Genomic DNA, 24,192 nt, shown 5'->3' on the forward strand with positions numbered 1-24,192 from the left:
GCTGGGATCCGGTTAAAGGTGCAGAATAAAATTCCCTGAACGTGTCGGACTTAAATCCTTGGGATGGAATCCTCCCACTGCAGTCCCCACTCTACCTCCCCCTTCCCCAAAACACTAGCAGAAAAAGTCATCTGCCCCTCCTTCTGGCAGAATAGTACTAAGGGCTTGGATTTTTTTCTCATACTGTAAGTTCATTTAATTGTTTAATGAATAAATATTACCCTCCCTCTAGGTTGCTTGTAGCCTGCTGGTTGCACTGTTTATGAAACAGCTGTGAGGACAGGTGGGCCGTAATCTCTGGGTAGCTAAAGCCCAGCAGCAGCCCGAGGATCATGTGTCAACCCTGTAATACTGCTCTGTGCACACAGGAATTATGATGTGAGCTCAGTAAGACACAACCTCACGATTGGACATGCGGAGGTGACTCAGGCCCAAGTCAGGGTTACAGCTAGCCTCCCGGTAAACAACTGACCCATCCTTCCTGGGCTCTTCTCCCCAGGATTTCAACAGCACCACAGAAATAGCCATTTTGCTCATGGTTATTTCCCAGGACCACACGATTTGCCTAAGTCACTGGGAGGCTATGTGTCTGTTCTGAGCCTTCCCACTCTCCTAAAGGGCAGATGAAGATCAGAGTTTTGCACCCTGTGATGCCATTTTAATCAACCCTGCTTGGTTTTAGAGGATTGCTCCTGTGGGTCACTTGAGGCAGGCTCCACCTTCCCCAGGAGGAGTGGCAGAGTCCAGCCAGCGCTCGGAGCTGGAGGCCCACGTGGGAGCGGTGAGCGGCTGTAAGCAGGGGAGGGTTTGGGGTGGGCTCCGGTGGGTCAGTTGGGGTGTACTCCTTTTCTGTGTGTGTGGATGGGGGTGGGGGTTCTGGTAAAGCTTATCAGGCTTCGCAGTCACCTGTGATGTGGGCTTCTTTCTGGGAAGAAAGGAAGGAGTGGGATGGGGCTGTCAGCTTTTCGTCCTAGCCTGCCCCTGTCCTCTGTCTGCCTCTGTGCTGAGGCAGTTCCTGCTCCCTGAGTCTCTGTCCTTTCCTGGGAAAGGTGGAAGCAGTTCATGGTCTTTCCCTTTCAGAGGAGGAGGGGATGGAGGGGATTGTATTAGCAACTGGGATTGAAGCTCCCCCTGCCAGTTATGGGGTGCCCTTGGGAGGGCTGCTTTAGGGGGGCTTTCTGAGAAGAGGCAGGTCGGGCTGTACCTGAGACAAATCCCCTTGATAAAATGGACCCAGGCCTGAAGCACGTTCAGAACGGAAGCAGCAAAGGTGATGATATCGCTCGTTGCTACTCAGCTTTCAGGAGGAGGCTGGGCGTTAGAGGGAGGCTGTGGCTTATCTCCTGCAGCTGGGCAGGACGGCTGAGTTTACTGTTGTAAAGAGGAAGCCGCTGCTTTAGTTTCCTCTTGTGAGGGCTGTGAAGAGGGCCAGGACACTGCATTCAGGATACCACAGCCATTTTGTTTTGGATAACTGGGATTACCTGGGGACTTCAGGGCTCTTGGAAATTTTCCACTCATATTTCATATTCACGAGAGAATTTCCAGCCCAGGCTTTTCCTGCTCTGGCTCACTGCTGCTCACAGATATGCAAAACAGAGACCTCCTACTCCAGCCGGCAGACAGGACCCAGCCAGCTGCACGCACGCACTGACTCAGCTGAGCCTCCTGGGTGGCAGGCAGCACCTCACCCGGGTGCATCACTTGAGTGGCATCTTCAGGACCAGTCATGGAGCCAGGCTCAGGTCTGTGTCGGGGCTTCTGCGAGGGGAGTCTGGCAAGAGTAGGAACCAGCTTCCTTCGTATAAGGAGGGGATTTCAGTGGCACTGGGCTTCCTTTCTGGAGGGACTGTGGCACCATGAAAAGTTACTGCATGTTGAAACTGGCAGTGTTTTAGAACTTTCTAACTTTGGGACACTTCTTCAAGTTCATCGGAGCGTGTTGCATGTAACAGTGAGATAAGCTGTATCATTGGCTGACTGATGCTGGTGAATTCACAGCTAAGCCTCCCAAGCCTGCTGGCTTCAGCTGACAAAGGGTTGGAAGCCAGGCGTGAACATGCAGCTGGAGCTGAAGCTCTGCTTGGCATCTGCAGAGTGAGCTTTCCTTGTCATGCCTGGCCTGGCAGGTGTCTGGAGGGTCTGAGAGGAGAGACACTCTGGAGGGATGGGTTGGCAGGTGGGAGCTGTCTGCCAAGGACATCCAGAAGGCAGCAGATGTAGGGGCAGCTGCTAAGGCCTGCAGCACCCCAAGTGGGTTACTTGGTCCATACTAAGATGTGGAATTAATTATTTTGTTGCGGTTGCTGTTGTTTCTTGCTTTTTTTTTTTTTTGAGAGAAGGTCTTGCTCTGTCACCCAGGCTGGAGTACGGTGGTGCCATCATGGCTCACTGCAGCCTGCACCTCCAGGACTCGAGCAATTCTCCCAACTCAGCCTTCCAAATAGCTGAGACTACAGGTGCATACCACCACACCTGGCTATTTTTTTTTCTATTTTTTGTAGAGATGAGGTTCTGACATATTGCACCAGGCTGATCTCGAACTCCTGGCCTCAAGCGATCCTCTTCAGCCTCCCAAATTGCTTGGATTATAGGCATGAGCCACTGCACCCGGTCTTGGAATGAATTATCTACCAACTATTTAAGACACTGGTAGTAGTTCTGCGGAAGATTTTTATGGGTTCTGTAAAACAAAAAGGGTTCTGTATGTTAACGTTACTCTATGATCCTTGATTTTAATGAGCCTTATGAATGTGAGTTGAGGGGCTGTGGAATGCAGCATCTCCCAATAACTGACCACAGGACCTGTTTTACCAGCAACAGGTATCAATTTCTTATGGCATCCAGTTTGGGAAAGGTTGATTTAAGCTAAAGAGAAAGGAAGATATGTTATAGAAAGCTGTGTCCTGAAACGTATTTTTAGTTGATTTAGAGCAAGCTAAAAATGCTTTGTGCGCCGGTATGATGGCTCACACCTATAATCCTAGACCCTGGGAGGCCAAGGCAGGCGGATCACTTGAGACCAGGAGTTCAAGACCAGCCTGGCCAACATGGTGAAACCCCATCTCTACTAAAAATACAAAAATTAGCCAGGCGTAGTGGTGTGTGCCTGTGGTCCCAGCTACTCGGGAGGCTGAGGTGGGAGAATCACCAGAGCCTGTGAGGTCGAGGCTGCAGTAAGCTGTGATTGTGCCACTGCACTCCAGCCTGGGCAACAGAGACCCTGTCTCTAAATCAATCAATCAATGAATAAATGCATGCTTCATGAGCAAACATGGCAGGATCTGGCATAAGAGCCCTCAGACATCAAGGACTTCCCTCCCACCCAAATACCCATTGCCAAGGGAGCCTGGTTGGGGGTGTCTGGGTCAGGCCTGTGTGTGTCTGAGGGCATGAAGGAGGTAGGAAGGTGCTGCTGGTGATGGATGGCTTCTGTACAGGGTAGGAGCTAACACAGAGATAGGTCTGAATGGTGAAACTCCCTTTGGCCTGGCCTCTCAATAGTGTGGGTTAGGCTGATCTTGAACTCTTAGCCTCAAGTGATCCTTCCTCCTCAGCCTCCCAAATTGCCTGGACAACATGGCAAAACCTCATCTCTAAAAAAAAAAAAAAAAAAAAAAAAAATTAGCCAGGTATGGTGATGCTCCCTCCCTCCCTTCGGCAATTAAGGAGGGAGCCCTAATTGCCAAAACCTGCCAGAAAAAGAAGTTTGATTTGTTTTCCTATTTTTCTCTCTTTTCATAGAGTCTTAAGTCTACTCATTTTCTTTCTATTCTCTTTGTATTTGTTAAAAATGGCATTATAATAGCATTCATCATCAAAATAAAATATCCTCTCACACACAGGCAGCCCTGCCACCTGGTCATTTTGACTGCGTGAATCTCTTGCAGGTCTTGCCCATAAAGGGATGCATTTTCCTATCACTGTAAATAAAGCATGGGTATGGTTCTATGTATTAATTTTTTCATTTACTGTATTTTTATTTTTTTATGTGATTGCACCATCCTCATAATCATAATTGTGATTACTTAACATCTTTTTCAAGTGAGTATGCTCTAATTTAGGCATTTTAAAGCTATTTATGTAAAGAATGCAGGTAAATATCCTTGTGCTTTTCATTCTTAGGATTCTTTTTTTAAAAGAAATTTGTAGAAGTAAAGTTGCTTAGTCAAATGGTATGGTGCTTTATGGCATTTGCGGCCTTTTGCCTAGGCTGTTGGGTTGGATATCTTCTTCTGAGATGCGATGTGAGGTTTTGGGATGGTGCCCTTGACTGGTGGCCTTGGAATAAGGGGGGAGGTGAGGATCCAGTTTCGTTTCAGCCTGATGGAGCCTCCTGGGTCTGGTTCTTTGTGCTGTTCCAGACTTTCTCTCCCCTGTCACCTCCTTTGATGGCCTCCAGCTTCCCCCTTCTCTGCTATCAAGACATGGAAATCTCCGCAGTCAGCTCTGTTCCTCTTCCTTTTTGCAGAGGCCAGTCCTCGCTGTCTTGACGTCTGCTCCCCAGACAGTTGTGTGTTGACAGGCTGTTCCCCACCAGCTCCCTCCCACTCCTCTCATCAGGGAGTGGCAGGTCCTTGGGTCTCAGAGTTAAGGGAGCCACAGACCTCACTCTGATTGCCTGTTACTAGCCTGTCTGTGTCATGACTTAGTCCCACATGCCACTCAGACTCAGAGCAGCAAGCCCTCCTCAGGCACCGGAAATCTCTCTGGTACCTAGAATTATGCCACTTAGAGCTGAGAAGGCCTTAGAGACCACTTAGTTCAATCCCTTTATCTCACAGATGAGAACATTGTGAGGCCGGAGAATGACTGTCCCAAGATGGCCTCGTGTGTTCCCCTCCCCTGTAGCTGCACTTCTCCCTGCTGGACAGCAGCAGGGCTCTGTCTCACCTCCATTCTTGTCTGTCTGGTCCACAAAACCGCTTCCCTCTTTAAACCAGCTTTAAAGAAACTGTGGTCATAGGTAGATGGGAAACTCCTCTTCCAGAGCTGCTCCCAGCGAGGGTGGCTTGTCGAAAAGGGTGCAGTATTAATCCATACCACAAGTGTTACGCTGGGGACTGTGAGGAGCTCCTGCCTGGACACATACATGGACAAAGAGAAGCAGCCCAGCATGGTGGGTGAGGGGACAGAGGCAGGAACCAGGTGCCTGGGTTCAGATCCCTGAGCTGAGGATCAGAGAGGAAAGGGATGAGAGAGAAAGGCTGAGAACAGCACAAATCTCTGCTGACTTATTAAAAGTGTGACCCTGGGCATGTTAGCTCTCTATGCCTTCATTTTCTCATCTGTCAAGTGGGAATAATAAGATTAACTGAATTAATAAGTATGAAGTTCTTTGCAGAGTATATATATGTATGTATATATATAATATATATTTTATATATATATGTTATATATATATATATATAATATGTATATATTTTATTTTTAAAATTGAGATGAGGTCTCACCCTGTCTCCCAGGCTGGAGTGCAGTAGTACGATCATAACTCACTGCAGCCTCAACCTCCCTGGCTCAAGAGATCCTCCTGCCTCAGCCTCCCTAGCAGTTGGGATTACAGGCATGCATCACCATACCTGGCTAATTCTTTAAATCTTTTTTAGGGATGAGGTTTTGCCATGTTGTCCAGGCTGGTCTCAAACTTCTGGGCTCAAGCAGTCCTCTCGCCTTGACCTCCCAAAGTGCTGGTATTACAGGCGTGAGCCACCACACCCGGCCCCAGAGTATACTTTTTTTTTTTTTTGAGACAGAGTCCCACTCTGTTACCCAGGTTGGAGTGAAGTGGCTCAATCTTGGCTCATTGCAACCTTCACCTCCCAGGTTTAAGCAATTCTCTTGCCTCAGCCTCCCGAGCAGCTGGGATTACAGGTGCCTGCCACCACGCCTGGCTAATTTTTTTTGTATTTTTAGTAGAGATGGGGTTTTGCCATGTTGGCCAGGATGGTCTCAAACCCCTGACCTCAGGTAATCTGCCCGCCTCAGCCTCCCAAAATGCTAGGATTACAGGCATGAGCCAATGCGCCTGGCCAGAGTGTACATATTAAGTGCTATATAAGTAATTGCAAAAAAGGAAAGAAATAAGGAAATGAAGAAAGCAAGCAAGCAAGAATGAAATCCAACCAACAAAGCAGGTGGTTGAGGCCAGTGACTGTTAGTAAGGAATCAGTATGCGAGGAGGTGGATAGAGAAAGCTTCTTTGAGGGAGTGAGTTTTCAGCTGGGTAAAGAGTGTTCTAAAACCTTTATTTTATTTGCTGTGTCTTGTTAGGAGGTTCCAGAGGGTTTGGAACTGCAATAGCAGATTCTTTCTCTTCAGCAAAAGGCCTTGATTTATGTAATGAAGAATGCAGCTTTGGATTTCCCAGGGCTCTGCTGTAATCTTGTGCGACCTTAGCTGTTAAAGCCTCTGTGAAGTGGGGGAGTGAGGTTTGATTATTGTTGCAGCTATAACAGTATCCTCATAGTCTGGAGGAGGGAGAGCTGAACTCTCTCTTGTCCCTTCTCAAACACGGGAACAAAGTCAGGAGGGCAGGGCTGCCAGGTGCTGCAGATTCCCTGAGTTTGGGAAAATGGAAGCCCCCCTAGTTGAACAGTTCATTCTTTGAATTTTGAACACTTGCTTTCTCCTGACACGTAAGTGGCCCTACATGCTTCATATCCAGTTACTTATTGAGCTAATTTTGAAATTGGCATGCTGGGTTTGGTCTGGGGAATTCCTAAGTAGACAGCTGACCCCAAGTACCAGGTGGGCCTGGCCCTCACTTCAGTGCCTTCTCTTCCCCGGTGCTGGTGACTCAGGGCATCCTGCAATTCATGCTTGTTCTTTCTTTGCTAGCCGAGATGCCGCGGCAGTTTCCCAAGCTGAACATCTCTGAAGTGGATGAGCAAGTCCGGCTCCTGGCGGAGAAGGTGTTTGCTAAAGTGCTCCGAGAAGAGGACAGCAAAGATGCCCTGTCCCTGTTCACTGTCCCAGAGGACTGCCCCATCGGGCAAAAGGAAGCCAAGGAGAGGGAGCTGCAGAAGGAGCTGGCAGAGCAGAAGTCTGTGGAGACCGCAAAAAGGTTTGTTCCCAAGGCATGGTTTTCGTGTACATAGAGTCATGCAGACCCAGGCAGGCTGTGGGTGTGTGTCCTGATATGAGGCACCTCATGGGGACTGGTATGTCCCTAGAGCTGTGTTGGTTCCTTAACCAAGACCACTTAACTCACCTCTTATTTATTGAGGGATGTCTCGGTGCCTCTGTTGCACTGAAAAGATCAAAACCCACTTTGCTGCTGATGTGAAAAAATACACACCATTTCCAAATGGCATTTCTCTTTTCTTTTTGGAAATTTGAGGATTTCTTAGGAGACAGCAATTGTATTTCTTCTCATCACTTGACAAGCATTTTGCATTACTAATGAACACAGCTTACTATTTGCTGGGTGCTGTGCTGGGACTGGAGATGTTATAATGAACAAGATAGGTAGAGCCCCTGGGTCTAGACAATAATTAAGTAACTGGACAAATTAACTTAAAAATTACAAGTTATAATAAGTGCTGTATCAGTCAGGGTCCAACTAGAAGATCAGAAACCAATGAAGTATTAGAATTTTAATGCAGGGAATTGGTTACACAGGTGGTAGAGAGCTGAGAAACCAAACATGGGAGAGAGAGGCGGCTCAGAGATTAGACACAGTAAGGAGCAGCTACTACCCAGGACAGGAGTGACAAGGAAAGCAGTAGTGTTGCTGGAGCCAAGGTGGAGTCGCCCTGGGGAAGGTGGAACTGTGGTGGACTTTCCAGTGGAAACTGGAGCCAAGGGGAAGAGGTGGCAGCTGCAGAGATGCCTCCCAAGGCAGAGATGGAGGCAGGCAATACCTCGTTTGACCCTTCCTGCACCTTCCAGGTTCTCCCAGTGGCTGCCATGGGCCAAACCTAGCCAGAATCCTGCTGGCACACTTGGGAAACACAGGAGAGGATGAGGAATGGATCTGAGGGCAAACAGGCCCAGGAGCAGCGCAAGTGCTATGAAAGAGATGAATAAGGATGAGATGGGGTTAGGGGAGAGAAAGGCCGGGAAAGAGAGAGAAAAAATCCTTTTTTAGACTGGGAAGTCAGGGAAGGCCTCTCCAAGGAGATGACATCTTAGCGGATGCTTCAGGGTATAAAGAAGCTGGCTATGTGGCCTTCCAGATAGAAGAATCAGCTAGGGCAAAGGCCCCCCAGTTTCTTCCAGAAGGCCCATGTGGTTAGAGGTCTGTTAAAGGAAGAAGTGCTGTGACCAGGGCTGGAGGACTTGTGGGGCCCAGATCAGACTGGTCTTGTGCTCCCTGATAAGAAGTTTGGATTGGAGTCTAAGTGAAATGAGAAGCCCTCATCCTTTCACAGTTTATCTCACCCTGGGCTTAATCAGATTTTCTGCCTGCCCGGTACCCTGCAAACATCAATAGTTGACATGGTAGAACTTTGAGCCCTCTCAGACCTAGTCTGTGATCACACTAGATACTGCCTCAGTTTTAAAGGCAAGGCTTTTCCTTTCTTGGTAGTGTAGAAGCTCAGCATTTTCTTAACTCGTTTGGAAAGAAGTAAAAAGTTGACTACTGGTGTAAAGGCAAGAACAGAGCTTCACCACTCATAAGACCAGTGCTTTCCTTCCTTGAAAGGATGGTGAGCCCATAAAGGCAGGAGTCACTGGTGCCATTGGTTAACCTCTGAGTGCCAGCCTTGTGTTGGATAAGGTGGGGTGGCCCCAGCCCCAGCAGTGTGCTCATCCCTGGAGGGTCAAGAAGAGTATGACTGTAGAGACCCTCATTCACACTCCGTGGGTGGAACAGAAGGGCTGACTTCATCAAGTGAATGGTCTGCAGGGCCTTCTGTGTGTTATGAATTGAGCATTTGAGACCCTTAACAATGAGAGGAAAGGAAATCCTGGCATTTTTTATTACTAGGAACAATAAGTTTCTGGAACCAGTTTCCACTACAGAGTGACACTGGGCCTGACATCTGCTGAAGGGACTGTGCTCTTCTCAATGCCCAGACTCAGGGCAAAATGGAAGCTTTCTTACTCTAAGTCTTAATGGTGCTCTGTGGTTTCCAGAAATTCCCCTGCAAACTTCTCTCCAAAAACTTTGTTCTGTCCTTGCCTAGGTTATGGTGTCTTAGTTTGCATCTGTCTGCGCCATTTGACTAGAAGCTCCTTGAGGACTGGATCCATTGTGGAACTTAGTTCGTGGGCAGTGGATGTCTGGCAGAGGAAGACATCCTGCCTCCCCATTGCCACCATGGACACTACACCAGGGTGGCTGCAACTTCTTGGACCTCTGTGTTCTGCCACTCACTGTCATGCTCTGTGACTTTGGGGAAATTAGGAAACCTCTCTGGGCCTCAGCCTCGTCCTCATCTATAAAGTGGAGATGCTAACAGCTACCTTCATGGGGTGTTGTGAGGAATGAGGGAATCCACAGGTAAAAGGCTTCGGACAGTGTCTGGTTACAGTGCATCCCGAGTAAATATAAGTGATTTCTCTGACTTCCTGCTGCTGAGACAGGGAACAATAGCAGCTCCTGCCACTGAATACTTACTATGGACTAAGTACTGGCCTGTGTAGGTTGGATTCATTCTTTAATTCTCACATCGAGCTTATCAAATGGATATTCTTAGTATTCTGATTTTGCAGATTAGGGAACGAAGGCTCAGAGAAGTTGAATTTACTTTCACAAAGACACATAGTGAGTAAATGACAGAGCAAGAACTAGAGCCCATATCTTTTGAATCTAGACCCCACACTTCAACCATAAGGCTATCCCCTCTTCAGGTAGGGGTGGAGTCTTCGGTTCCCTGGTCTGTAGACCCTGGAATGACACTAGGTGCTGCTCCCTAGAATGTAATTGTTGCTTCTAAATGAAATGGAGGGAAACTGGTCAAAGCTCCCGCTCTGTCCATCGGCTTCTTTCCTGAAAAAAAGCCTGGTCCCTGGACTGTCAGGCGCCCCAGCATCCTCCTCTGGGGTCTGTGCATACCCAATTTTGTCTTTTAGTTTCTCTTCTCACTAGAGGTGCCTTTATATGTAAATATTTGAAAGTTAACATTTTCATGGAGGACACCCTCTCCCCAGCTCCCTCTTCGTCTGTGGCACCTCCCATCCCATCTCCTATTTATTCTTACTTTACACAGAGTTCTATAATCTGGCTATATTGTTTCTTATCCCATGGCAGATTTAAAGAAGCAAATTAGAAGCAGGGAGAGAGACTTCTACAGGCAGGGTCACAGAGGTGATGTGTGGTGATTATAAGCCTGGGGTCAGACCTATTGGGTTCAAGTGGCAGCCCTGTCACTTACTACTGAATGGCCTTGGTCAAAGCTCTTGACTGCCTGAGCTGGTTTCCTAAACTGCAAAATGAGAATAATAAAAGGACATACCTTGTGAGAATGAAATGAGCGAATACACAAAAAATCCTTAGCACAGTGCTTGCAGCACCATTAATGTTCCTGTTTTGTTATTGTTGTTATTAGACAGTCAACAGTGAGAGAGAAAACAAAATAATTATGAAAAGCAGGCACAAGAATTTGAAGCACAGTAGTTTAGGGATAACACACCTCTGAGATCATGACTGGATAATACAGTGATGATCCTGAGTCATTGAGAAAACTTTAAATTATGTTCAGCATGCTTTGAGGAAGAATGCAGGAATTATGTATTTTTTTAAGAAGCCAGACAAAAATTGATTTTTAAAAAATTAGGATATAGTTAAGGCTGGCAAGATGGCCAGTTAGGAACATCTCCGGTCTGCAGCTCCCAGCGAGATCGATGCAGAAGGGGGTGATTTCTGCATTTCCAACTGAGGTACTGGTTCATCTCACTGGGGCTAGTTGGACAGCGGGTGCAGCCCATGGAGGGTGAGCCAAAGCAAGGTGAGGCGTTGCCTCACCTGAGAAGCACAAGGGATGGGGGAATTATCTTCCTTACCCAAGGGAAGCCTTGAGGGACTGAGTCTGAGGAACTGTGCACTCTGGCCCAGATACTGTGCTTTTCCCATGGTCCTTGCAACCTGCAGACCAGGAGACTGCCTCCGGTGCCTACACCACCAGGGCCCTGGGTTTCAAGCACGAAACAGGGCGGCCATTCGGGCAGACACTGAACTAGCTGCAGGAGTTTTTTTTTTTTTTTTTTTTTCTGTACCCCAGTGGCGCCTGGAGCGCCAGCGAGACAGAATCATTCACTCCCCTGGAAACGGGGCTAAAGCCAGGGAGCCAAGTGGTCTGGCTTGGCAGGTCCCAGCCCCATGGAGCCCAGCAAACTAAGATCCACTGGTGGCCAGGCGCAGTGGCTCATGCCTGTAATCCCAGCACTTAGGGAGGCCAGGGCGAGTGGATCACCTGACGTCAGGAGTTCAAGACCAGCCTGGCCAACATGGTGAAACCTCATCTCTACTAAAAATACAAAGATTAGCCGGGCATGGTGGTGGGCACCTGTAATCCCAGTTACTTGGGAGGTTGAGGCAGGAGAATCGCTTGAACCCAGGAGAAGGAGGTTGCAGTGAGCTGAGATCGCACCATTGCACTGAGCTTGGGTGACAAGAGCAAAACTCCGTCTCAAAGGAAAAAAAAAAAAGATCCACTGGCTCAATATTCTCACTGCCAACACAGCAGCAGTCTGAGATCAATCTGGGACACTCAAGCTTCGTAGGGGGAGGGTCGTTGGCCATTGCTGAGGCTTGAGTAGGAGGTTTTACCCTCACAGTGTAAACAAAGCCACCAGGAAGTTCAAACTAGGTGGAGCCCACCGCAGCTCAGCAAAGCCGCTGTGGCCAGACTCCCTCTCTAGATTTCTTCTCTCTGGGCAGGGCATCTCTGAAAAAAAGGCAGCAGCCCCAATCAGGGACTTATAGATAAAACCCCCATCTCCCTGGGACAGAGCACCTGGGGGAAGGGGCAGCTGTGGGCACAGCTTCAGCAGACATAAATGTCCCTGCCTGACAGCTCTGAAGAGACCAGCAGTCCTCCCAGCACAGCGTTCAAGCTCTGCTAAGGGTGAGACTGCCTCCTCAAGTGGGTCCCTAACCCCCATGTATCCTGACTGGGAGACACCTCCCAGTAGGGGCCGACAGGCATCTCATACAGGAGAGCTCTGGCTGGCATCAGGCAAGTGCCCCTCTGGGATGAAGCTTCCAGAGGAAAGAACAGGCAGCAGTCTTTGCTGTTCTGCAGCCTCCACTAGTGACACCCAGCCAAACAGGGTCTGGAGTGGACCTCCAGCAAACTCTAGCAGAGGGGTCTGACTGTTAGGAGGAAATCTCACAAACAAAAAGGAATAGCACATCTAATCAGAGACCACATCCGAAAGTCACCAGCATCAAAGACCAAAGATAGATAAATCCACGAAGATGGGGATGTAAACCAGTGCAAAAAGGCTGAAAATTCCAAAAACCAGAATGCCTCTTCTCCTCCAAATGATCACAACTCCTTGCCAGCAAGGGAAAAAAACTGGACAGAGAATGAGTTTGACCAATTGACAGAAGTAGGCTTCAGAAGGTGGGTAATAACAAACGCCTCTGAGCTAAAGGAACATGTTCTAACCCAATGCAAGGAAGATAAGAACCTTGAAAAAAGGATAGATGAATTGCTAACTAGAAAAACCAGTTTAGAGAAGAACATAAATGACTTGATGGAGCTGAAAAACACAGCACAAGAACATTGTGAAGCATTCACAAGTATGAATAGCTGAATCAATCAAACCGAAGAAAGGATATCAGAGTTTGAAGACCAACTTTATGAAATAAAATAAGAAGACAAGATAAGAGGAAAAAAAACGAAAAGGAATGAACAAAGCCTCCAAGAAATATGGGACTATGTGCAAAGACCAAACCTACGTTTGATGGATGTACCTGAAAGTGACGGGGAGAATGGAAACAAGAGGAAAACACTCTTCAGGATATTATCCAGGAAAACTTCCCCAACCTAGTAAGACAAGCCAACATTCAAATTCAGGAAATACAGAGAACACCACAAAGATATTCCTCGAGAAGAGCAACCCCAAGACACATAATCGTCAGATGCCCCAAGGTTGAAATGAAGGAAAAAATGTTAAGGGCAGCCAGAGAGAAAGGTCAGGCTACCCACAAAGAGAAGCCCATCAGACTAACAGCAGATCTCTCTGCAGAAACCCTACAAGCCAGAAGAGAGTGGGGGCCAATATTCAACATTCTTGAAGAAAAGAATTTTCAACCCAGAATTTCATATGCAGCCAAACAAAGCTTCATAAGCAAAGGAGAAATAAAATCCTTTACAGACAAGCAAATGCTGAGAGATTTTGTCACCACCAGCCCTGCCTTACAAGAGCTCCTGAAGGAAGCACTAAACCTGGAAGGGAACAACCGGTACCAGCCACTGCAAAAACATACCAAATTGTAAAGACTAGCAACACTTCGAAGAAACTGCATCAACTAATGGGCAAAATAACCAGCTAGCATCATGATGACAGGATCAAATTCACACATAACAATATTAGCCTTAAATGTAAACAGGCTAAATGCCCCAATTAAAACACACAGACTGGCAAATTGGATGAAGAGTCAAGACCCAACAGTGTGCTGTATTCAGGAGACTCATCTCACGTGCAAAGACAGACATAGGCTCAAAATAAAGGGATGGAGGAATATTTACCAAGCAAATGGAAAGAAAAAAAAAAGCAGAAGTTGCAAGTTTAACCTCTGATAAAACAGACTTTAAACCAACAAAGATCAAAAGAGACAAGGAAGGGCATTACATAATGGTAAAGGGATCAATGCAACAAGAAGAGCTAACTGTCCTAAATATATATGCACCCAACACAGGAGCACCCAGATTCATAAAGCAAGTCTTAGAGACCTACAAAGAGACTTAGACTCCCACACAATAATAATGGGAGACTTTAACACCCCATTGTCAATATTAGACAGATCAACGAGACAAAATTAACAAGGATATTCAGGACTTGAACTCAGCTCTGGAACAAGCTCCAACCCAAATCAACAGAATATACATTCTTCTCAGCACCTCATCACACTTACTTTAAAATTGACCACATAATTGGAAGTAAAACACTCCTCAGCAAATGCAAAAGAATGGAAATCATAACAAACAGTCTCTCAGACCACAGTGCAATCAAATTAGAACTCAGGATTAAGAAACTCACTCAAAACCACACAACTACATGGAAACTGAAAAATCTGCTCCTGAATGACTACTGGGTAAATAATGAAACGAAGGCAGAAATAAAGATGTTCTTTGAAACCAGTGAGAACAAAGACACAACGTACCAGAATCTCTGGGACACATTTAAAGCAGTGTGTAGTGGGAAATTTATAGCACTAAATGTCCGCAAGAGAAAGCAGGAAAGATCTAAAATCAACACCCTAACATCACAATTAAAAGAGCTAGAGAAGCAAGAGCAAACAAATTCAAAAGCTAGCAGAAGACAAGAAATAACTAAGGTCAGAGCAGAACCGAAGGAGATAGAGACATGAAAAACTCTTCAAAAACTCAATGAATCCAGGAGCTGTTTTTTTTTGAAAAGATCAACAAAATAAATAGACTGCTAGCAAGACTAACAAAGAGAAAAAGAGAGAAGAATCAAATAGACACAATAAAAAATAATAAACGGGGTATCACCACTGATCCCACAGAAATACAGACTACCATCGGAGAATACTATAAACACCTCTATGCAAATAAATTAGAAAATCTGGAAGAAATGGATAAATTCCTGGACGCATACACTCTCCCAAGTCTAAACCAGGAAGAAGTTGAATCCCTGAATAGACCAATAACAAGTTATGAAATTGAGGCAGTAATGAATAGCCTACCAACCAAAAAAAGCCCAGGACCAGACAGATTCACAGCCAAATTCTACCAGAGGTACAAAGAGGAGCTGGTACCATTCCTTCTGAAACTATTCCCAACAATAGTTTGGACCTGGTACCATTCCTTCTGAAACTATTCCAAACTCATTTTATGAGGCCAGCATCATCCTGATGCCAAAACATGGCAGAGACACAACAGAGAAAATTTCAGGCCAATATCCCTGATGAACATCGATGTAAAAGTCCTCAATAATATACTGGCAAACCAAATCCAGCAGCACATCAAAAAGCTTATCCACCACGATCAAGTTGGCTTCATACCTGGGATGCAAGGCTGGTTCAACATATGCAAATCAATCAGTGTAATCCATCGCATAAACAGAACCAATGACGAAAACCACATGATTATCTGAATAGATGCAGAAAAGTCCTTCAGTATAATTCAACACCCCTTCATGCTAAAAACTCTCAATAAATTAGGTATTGATGGAACGTATCTCAAAATAAAAAGAGCTATTTATGAAAAACCCACAGGCAATATCATACTGAATGGGCAAAAACTGGAAGCATTCCCTTTGAAAACTGGCACAAGACAAGTATGCCCTCTCTCACCACTCCTATTCAACATAGTATTGGAAGTTCTGGCAGGGGCAATCAGGCAAGAGAAAGAAATAAAGACTATTCAAACAGGAAAAGAAGAAGTCAAATTGTCTCTGTTTGCAGATGACATGATTGTATATTTAGAAAACCCCACCATCTCAGCCCCAAATCTCCTTAAGCTAATAAGCAACTTCAGCAAAGTCTCAGGATAAAAAATCAATGTCCAAAAATCACAAGCATTCCTGTATACTAATAACAGACAAACAGCCAAATCATGAGTGAACTCCCATTCACAATTGCCACTAGGAGAATAAAATAGCTAGGAATCCAACTTACAAGGGATGTGAAGGACCTCTTCAAGGAGAATTACAAACCACTGCTCAAGGAAATAAGAAAGGACAAAAACAAATGGAAAAACATTCCATGCTCATGGATAGGAAGAATCAATATCATGAAAATGGCCATACTGCCCAAAGTAATTTATAGGTTCAGTGCTATCCCCATCAAGCTACCATTGACTTTCTTCACAGAATTAGAAAAAAACTACTTTAAATTTCATATGGAACCAAAAAAGAGCCTGTATAGCCAAGACAATTCTAAGCAAGAAGAACAAAGCTGGAGGCATCACGCTACCTGACTTCAAACTATACTACAAGGCTACAGTAACCAAAACAGCCTGGTACTGGTACCAAAACAGATATATAGACCAATGGAACAGAACAGAGGCCTCAGAAATAACACCACACATCTACAATCATCTGATCTTTGACAAACCTGGCACAAACAAGCAATGGGGAAAGGATTCCCTATTTAATAAATGGTGTTGGGAAAACTGGCTAGCCATATGCAAAAAACTGAAACTGGACTCCTTCCTTACACCTTATACAAAAATTAACTCAAGATGGATTAAAGACTTAAATGTAAGACCTAAAACCATAAAAACCCTAGAAGAAAACCTAGGACATTCAGGACATAGGCATGGGCAAAGACTTCATGTATAAAACATCAAAAGCCATGGCAACAAAAGCCAAAATTGAGAAATGGGATCTAATTAAACTAAAGAACTTCTGCACAGCAAAAGAAACTACCATCAGAGTGAATAGGCAACCTTCAGAACAGGAGAAAATTTTTTCAATCTATCCATCTGACAAAGGGCTAATGTCCAGAATCTACAAAGAACTTAAACAAATTTACAAGAAAACAACCCCATCAAAAAGTGGGCAAAGGATATGAACAGACACTTCTCAAAAGAAGACATTTATGCAGCCAACAAACATATGAAAAAATGCTCATCATCACTGGTCATTAGAGAAATGCAAATGAAAACCACAATGAGATACCATCTCACGCCAGTTAGAATGGCGATCTTTAAAAAGTCAGGAAACAACAGGTGCTGGAGAGGATGTGGAGAAATAGGAACGCTTTTACACTGTTGGTGGGAGTGTAAATTAGTTCAACCATTGTGGAAGACAGTGTGGCTATTCCTCAAGAATCTAGAACTAGAAATACCATTTGACCCAGCAATCCCATTACTGGGTATATACCCAAAGGATTATAAATCATTCTATAAAGACACATGCACACGTATGTTTATTGCAGCGCTATCCACAATAGCAAAGACTTGGAACCCACCCAAATGTCCATCAATGATAGACTGGATAAAGAAAATGTGGCACATGTACACCATGGAATACTATGCAGCCATAAAAAAAGATGGGTTCATGTCCTTTGCAGGGACATGGATGAAGCTAGAAACCATCATTCTCAGCAAACTAACACAAGAAGAGAAAACCAAACATCGCATGTTCTCACTCATAAGTAGGAGTTGAACAATGAGAACACATGGACACAGGGAGGAGAACATCACACACTGGGGCCTGTTGGGAGGTGAGGGGCTAGGGGAGGGAGAGCATTAGGAGAAATACCTAATGTAGGTATCAGGTTGATGGGTGCAGCAAACCACCATGGCATGTGTATACCTATGTAACAAACCTGCACATTCTTTACATGTACCCCAGAACTTAAAGTATAATTAAAAAAAGAAAAAAATTAGGATATAGAGGGAAAAATTTTATTAGTTGAAAAATTTGGCTATCTAGGACAGCCGCTTCCCTAGAATGTTTTGAGTGAAATTGAGAAACATATGTGCTTTATGAATTGAGCATAGCACAGCTAAAGTGTTGCTAAGTCACTTCATTTTATGAAACTTGTGAAAATAAGAATGGGGAATTTTTAAAAATTCAGGATCATTGACAAAGGAGCTTCATTTGAAATAGTCAATCTCTCCCCTTTTAAAGTTAGGGAGAGATTGGGCTGGGTGCGGTGGCTCACACCTGTAACCCCAGCACTTTGGGAGGCCGAGGCGGGTGGATCACCTGAAGTCAGGAGTTGGAGACCAGCCTGGCCAACATGTAGAAACCCTGTCTTTACTAAAAATATAAAGGTTAGCTGGGTGTGGTGGCACATGTCTGTAATCCCAGCAACTCCGGAGGCTGAGGCAGGAGAATTGCTTGAACCTGAGAGTCAAAGGTTTCAGAAAGCCAAGATCACCCCACTGCTCTCCAGCCTGGCTGAGGGAGGGAGACTCTGTCTTGAAAAAAAAAAAGTTACGGAGATTGGGAAGCCGAGGTGGGTGGATCACTTGAGGCCAGGAGTTTGAGACCAGCCTGGCCAACATGGCAAAACCCTGTCTGTACAAAAAATACAAAAATTAGCTGGGCATGGTGGTGTGCGCCTATGGTTCCAGCTTTTTGGTAGGCTGAGGCACGAGAATTGCTTGAACCCAGGAGCTGGAGGTTGCAGTGAGCTGAGATCGTACCCCTCCATTCCAGCTTGGGCGGCAGAGCAAGACCCTGTGTCAAAAAAAAGTAAAAATAAAAATAAAGTTAGGGAGAGAGATTGTAACACTTAAGTTAACAGATAGTACAGATTGCACTTCATTTTCATCTCCAGGTCTTTAGGGAGGAAGGGCAGCTGGGAAGGATTGAGGAAGGGAGAAGCGAAGGTGAGTGGCAGGAGATGAGTGGAGATTACAGTAGGCCAGGAGGGGTTGTGGGGAAGGGAGGATGGAGAAAGAAGGGGCAGGTTTCCAGAGGAGCTCAGGGAGAGACAGAGGGTGGGGCTGTGAGTTTTCACACCTGATTGGCTGCAAAGTGTTAGAATCAAAGTTACACCCACCTGGCCAGGATGCTGGTCATCTGGCTGCATATGCGGAGTGAGTGATCTCTGTGGGCCCCTGCTCTCTCTGTAGGGACCCCTGTTATAGTGCCCATCGTGCAGCATATTTCTCCAGATAGGCTGGGACCTCTGGTCTCAAGTACAGGGAAGGTGTCAGCTCCTCTTAGTTCCCTCCTTAGATGGGGGTCCCAATTCCAGGTGAGCCAATGCAGGGGCAGCGTGAGCAGCAGCAGTGTGAGCCTGTGGAAGTGGAGGATGCCTGTCCCGCCTAATGGCATTCAGATTCCCAGTGTTTGCAAAACCCTGTGCTGGTTTGTGACTTCTGATTCCAACCTTTATTTTAGCGTAACAATTCTCATGTGGAGGGGCTGCCAGAATGAGCTGAGTGTGTGTGGGGGAGGAGTTCAAACCAGCCTCCATGTTCTGAAATGTCCCCCCTCTGACCCCACTGCTCCACTGCTCCCACCCCTAGTCTGGATTAAGTGTCTCCTCTGGGGTCCCAAAATATCCAGGGCATCTCATTACACCAACCACACTGTATGATAATCTGTGGAACTGTCTGGGTTCATCTCAGCCATCACAGTTGGCCCCTGGAGGCGGGAGTTATATCTTATCTACTCCTCTACACCCAGGGCCTGGCACACAGTAGTTTATTGAATGAAGTGGGGTCCACGTGTGGCCCCCAGCTCATAGTACACATATGAGAGCCTGGTGAAAGGTTGGCTCCAGTGCCCCTCCCTGCCTGGTAGTCATCTGGACAGACCACACAGGGCAGTGGGCTTCAGATGGCCCCTGGTAAGATGCTGGCTATTCTCTAGGAGAGCAAGGTGGGCCTGAAGGGCTCCTCACTTTAGCATTTGAGTGCTATATAGGGAAGGCCCTGGGAGCCTGATTCCCCAGAGGAGAGGAGGGCTGGGGAGTGGAGCAGAGTAAGGGAGGGGACTTAGTGACTGTCAGGGACAACCAAGGGCCATAGAGCAGGTGGAGCACCAGACAGGTGCTGGGAGGTAAGATGCTGTAACAACAGCCCAGGTGACCTGATCAACTCTTTGTCTTGTGGGCCTGGTTAGCAAGAATGTCCTTGTGCGTCAAGAGGATAAATCTATTTCAGGGATGACAAAACTGCTTCTGGCCCTTTGAGCCCTCAGGCTTGGCCTGGAGCTGGTGTCCTCACAGCCCCACACTCTGCTGGCTCCTTGGCAGGAGTGTGCTTCTGCCAGGTGCAAGTGTGGGTGGGGGAAGGAGGGGGTGTGCCAGCTGTAGCCCAGCAAATGCTGGCGCCCCAGGGGCTAGTGCAAGGTGCAGCAGGTGAGATAGTGGACAGACAGACCTTGGCCCATCAGAAGGAAGTGCTTTCTAACAGGGGCACCAGATCAGTTTTGTTCATACACACACTCATAGACACACTCACTCACTGTATTAGTTTGCACTGCTATAAAGAAATGCCTGAGACTGGTAATTTATAAAATAATGAGGTATAATTGGCTCATAGTTCTGCAGGCTGTACAGGAAGCATGGCAGCATCTGCTTCTGAGGAAGCCTCAGGGAACTTTGACTCATGGTGAAGGCAAAGCAGGAGCAGGCATCTTACATGGTGGGAGCAGGAGCAAGAGGCAGCGAGAGTGGGTAGGGGAAGGTGCTACACACTTTAAAATGCCCAGATCTCATGAAAACTCTCACTAGGACAGCACCAAGGAGATGGTGCTAAACCATTCATGAAGGATCCACCCCCATGATCCAATCACCTCCCACCAGCCCCTACCTCCAACATTGGGGATTAAAATTTGACATGAGATTTGGGCAGAGACATGGATGCAAACCATGTCCCACACCCTCTGACACTTACACCCACACGCCCGCTCACTCAGCTCCAACCCTCTACCTTTACTGGCTGGGCCTTGGTTGTATAGAATGGATGCTAGATATGGGCCTAGGGGAGGTAGAATTTCTAAAACGGCCCCTGCAGATGTCCCTCCTTAATCTCCAGATGCAGTGAATAAGATGAGTTATCACTCCTGTGATGATGTTATGGAATATGGCACAGTTGACCCTAAGATAGGGGGTTATTGGTAGGCCTGATTTCATCCCATGAGCCCGTAAAAATAGAGAGCTTTCTGAGTGTAGGAGGGGAGGGCAGAGAGATTCAAAGCAACAGCACAATGACCACTCCTGGTTTTGGAGATGAAGGGGGCTATGTGCAGGGATTGGAGTGAGGTCAGTAGGAGTTGAGAGTGACACCTGGTCAAAGCCACAAGCAGCCTGGGACTTCAGCCTTGTGGCCACTAGACCTGAATTCTGCCAACAACTGGAATGAACTTGGAAGTGAATTCCTTCCCAGAACCTCCAGACAAGAGTACAGTGTGGCTAACATCTTGATTTTGGCCTCTTGATACCCTGAGCATAGAGCCCAGCCAAGCCCACCCAGACTTCTCACCTATAGAACTGTGAGCTAATAAATAGCTGTTGTTTTAAGCCATCAAGTTTGTGGCAATTTGTTCTGCAGCAATAGAAAACAAATCCAGGGTCATCCTTGGGCTCCATATAGCTTTTCCAATTTCCTGAGATACAAGCTGTGGTTAACTTCCAGTTCTTCCAAGCTCAAGGGGAGTGAGCCCTGAGGAGTTAGCCTATCTGTGGTTAAACCTATCCCTTGTGCCTACAGAGTCTGAGCTCCTGGCCCGCAGATGCTCATATGTGACAATCTGGAGCTCAACTGAAGACCAAGGTTGTCGCCATAATGGATATCCCCAGGAAGGAGAATTCTTTGGGCACCAGTTTGTGGGTACTAGCTTCCTCACTGGGGCAGAAGAACATTCCTAGGACAAGCCTGGTAGGCTGTTGGCTTAGGCAGCCTCCCAGCATTTGGGCTGTAGTGTTTTGTGTGTGTGTGTGTGTGTGTGTGTGTGTGTGTGTGTGTGTGTGTGTGTGGTTTTTTTTTAAACTTTCTTAGCTGTTGCTCACCTTAGATGTCACCTGTTGCTTCTTGTTGGTAGGACCAGACCTCAGGCAGCCTTGGCTGAGGCATTTGGGGGTGAGGTTGCATGAAAATAAAAACAGTGAGCTGGAAGGCATGTGTGAGTGACACAGAAACCAGAATCTCATGCGTCCCAGCTGAGGTCAGAATGTGTTGGGGAGCCCGAAGTAATGGCTCTTCCTCTGGGTGTGAACATTCAAAAGATGCCAAAGGGAGAACTCATCCTCAAGGTGAATCCGCCTCTGAGGAGTGACTGACAAGGTGGCATCCCTGGGGCAGGATGCTTGGCTGAGCTCCATTTGATGGAGGACAGACCAGAGAAAGCTGAGGCTGGGGGCTCCCAGGGCTCAGGTTGAGTTTCCCGAAGCAGTCCAGTGCATCACTTAGCAGGACCAGGGCAAGGGGAAGGTAAATTCCTGAAAAGGAGCCCCCTCTGTCTTGCAGGTTAAAATAGCCTTGTCCCAAAGATGTGATAACACAGGGTAGGCAGGTGAGAACCAGAGGGCCATGGCAAGCACTGGGTGTGTAAACATGGGAGGAGAACTGTGGTTCTTGAAAACTCAGCAGTGAGGATACCTGGCCACAGGCCAAGAGGAAGAGAGCTGCTTCTGGGTAAGCCCTGAAACTTATTTGGGGATCAACTGATTTCTTCAGGCCTGTAGGTATCACACTAGTACCTGGAGAGGAGGAGGGCTCTGGTGGGTCACAGTTGTCACTGAGTCCTTGCTGGTGGCTGTGGTTGTGGTAGAATAAATACTCAGGAAGCTACTGGGCCCATGGCACAAGGTAGGGCAGGTGGTCAGTTGGTTTCTGGCATTTGACACTGTGGGATGGCACCGTGGGGAGGCCGGGTTCCACTGGGGGCAGACAGAAACATGAGGTAGGAGAAGAGTGCTGATGGCCTCACCTTAATGCTGGGTAATTTTTCTGCAGAAGAGACTTGCAGTGACATAATCTGATGTCTGTTTCATGAATGAGGAAGGTAGAGTCATCACAAATCAGCCTTGCAAATAAGCATGGGCTTGTGGCATTTTAAACCAACCTTGGGCCCAAGAGCCAGTGTAATCATCTTTTGGTGCCAAGGCAACAGGTCCAGAGGGACCTGAATTTGGTGCTGATCAATCCTCTCCCCAAACAGAGGTACATATCTGTGCCTGCTCCAGCAGCGGCAGCCAGGATGGCACACGGCGGGCTAGAGGAGGGAGCAGCAGGGCTGGAGGCTGGGTGGAGCAGCCACTGTGCCATGTGCCATGTGACTTTGTGCCAGCCCTTTCCCATCTCTGGGAAAGTGTCTGTGAGAAGTAGGCTGATCTTGCAGATCTCCTTGGCACCCAGTAGGTCTGCTGCCAGCCATGGGGCCTATGATGCCTGTAAGCTTGGATGGCGGTCGCTAGTCCACGGTCCTGAGCACTGTCTCGACTCCTTTGTAAAACAAGGAGATTGGATTCATTGAGCATCCCTCTCTCTTCTGGCTCCAATGCCCCAAATGTCTAACTGTGTGAAAGGCAGTGTGATTGTCTCTCTGTGACCCTATTCCTGGTCCTTTCTGAGACCGTTCATATGTTGGGACTGAGAGTTTGCGTTATCTGAAGCTAGCATGCTGTCCACACTGTGGGGAAAGCCTGCATGATTAACTATTGTCCTCCCCGCTAGTGCCCTGTGGTTTTAGAGCCCCTGCCATGTGGTCTGCCATTTGTCTCTCTGTCTCCTAGGGCATTTGCCTGCTTTAATCTTCTGTGGGCTGTGCAAACAGCCCTGAGCAGTGCATGGTGACCACAGGTAGGGGTGTCTGGAGGGCCGTGTTCTATCTCAGGCAGACATGTGTAAGAGGAAGGCATGAATAATTAGAAACTTCTTAATGGTAGGGCCAGCACCAGTGATTAATCATAGCAAAATTCTCCTGCCACGCACACAGCAAAGAGTCTTTATCACTCGCCCCAATTAGCTTCTGATGTCTCCCACTTTTCCTTGTCCTTGGCTCTTAGAAAGAAAAGTTTCAAGATGATTCGGTCCCAGTCCCTGTCTCTGCAAATGCCGCCACAGCAAGATTGGAAGGGCCCCCCGGCAGCCAGTCCGGCCATGTCTCCCACAACCCCTGTGGTCACCGGAGCCACTTCCCTGCCCACGCCAGCACCCTATGCCATGCCTGAGTTCCAGCGGGTCACCATCAGCGGAGATTACTGTGCCGGGGTAAGGCATCTGTGAGAGTGTTGAATGTGCCTTGCATGCAAAGGCCAGGGGCCCCATGGGCCACAGGGTCGTGCCTCCCTCTGGAGCCTGGCCCTGTCCATGGATGTCTGGGAGAAGGTGAAGAGGAGGCACAGGAGACAAGGAGGGTCCTAGCAGAGGTTGTGGAGTGTGGGTGTGGTGTCTCGGTGGCTGCCTGTTCCCTGTGAGGAGGGTCCCGGGGTGCAGGCTGGCACACTGTGTCTGTGACTCGTAAGTTCCACATGTTCTCTAAGTCCAGAAAGCTGGAATTGGTCCCTGTAGCCTGTTGAGAAAGGTGCCAGCTTGGGCCTTTCAGTGTTGCCAAATGTTTAGTAGATTCAAAGCCATGGTACTGAGTGGTATGTGTGAAATTAGTTGTTGCTAAATCATCTCTTCTTATATGTAGGTT

The 24,192-nt window shown here is 47.1% G+C and overlaps 1 protein-coding gene across 9 annotated transcripts in view; it reads left to right on the top strand.

Moving 5' to 3' along the window:
• Positions 1-24,192, top strand: part of AMPD3 (adenosine monophosphate deaminase 3) — a 56,410-nt gene that overhangs the window by 4,305 nt on the left and 27,913 nt on the right. For 3 of the 9 annotated variants that reach the window (XM_009459942.5, XM_063782808.1, XM_001169861.6), the window contains exons 2-3: positions 6,838-7,063; positions 23,561-23,765. In XM_009459942.5, coding sequence (XP_009458217.1) covers positions 6,843-7,063; positions 23,561-23,765 — 426 coding nt within the window. In that variant the 5' untranslated portion in view covers positions 6,838-6,842. Of the gene's footprint in view, positions 1-404; positions 792-1,548; positions 1,746-6,837; positions 7,064-9,131; positions 9,449-23,560; positions 23,766-24,192 lie in introns of those variants that run through there. The other 6 variants (XM_063782807.1, XM_009459937.5, XM_009459938.5 and 3 more) reach the window with 6 other exon arrangements.

Source organism: Pan troglodytes, chromosome 9 (genome assembly GCF_028858775.2).
Source record: "Pan troglodytes isolate AG18354 chromosome 9, NHGRI_mPanTro3-v2.0_pri, whole genome shotgun sequence".
NCBI classification, from domain to species: Eukaryota; Metazoa; Chordata; class Mammalia; order Primates; family Hominidae; genus Pan; species Pan troglodytes.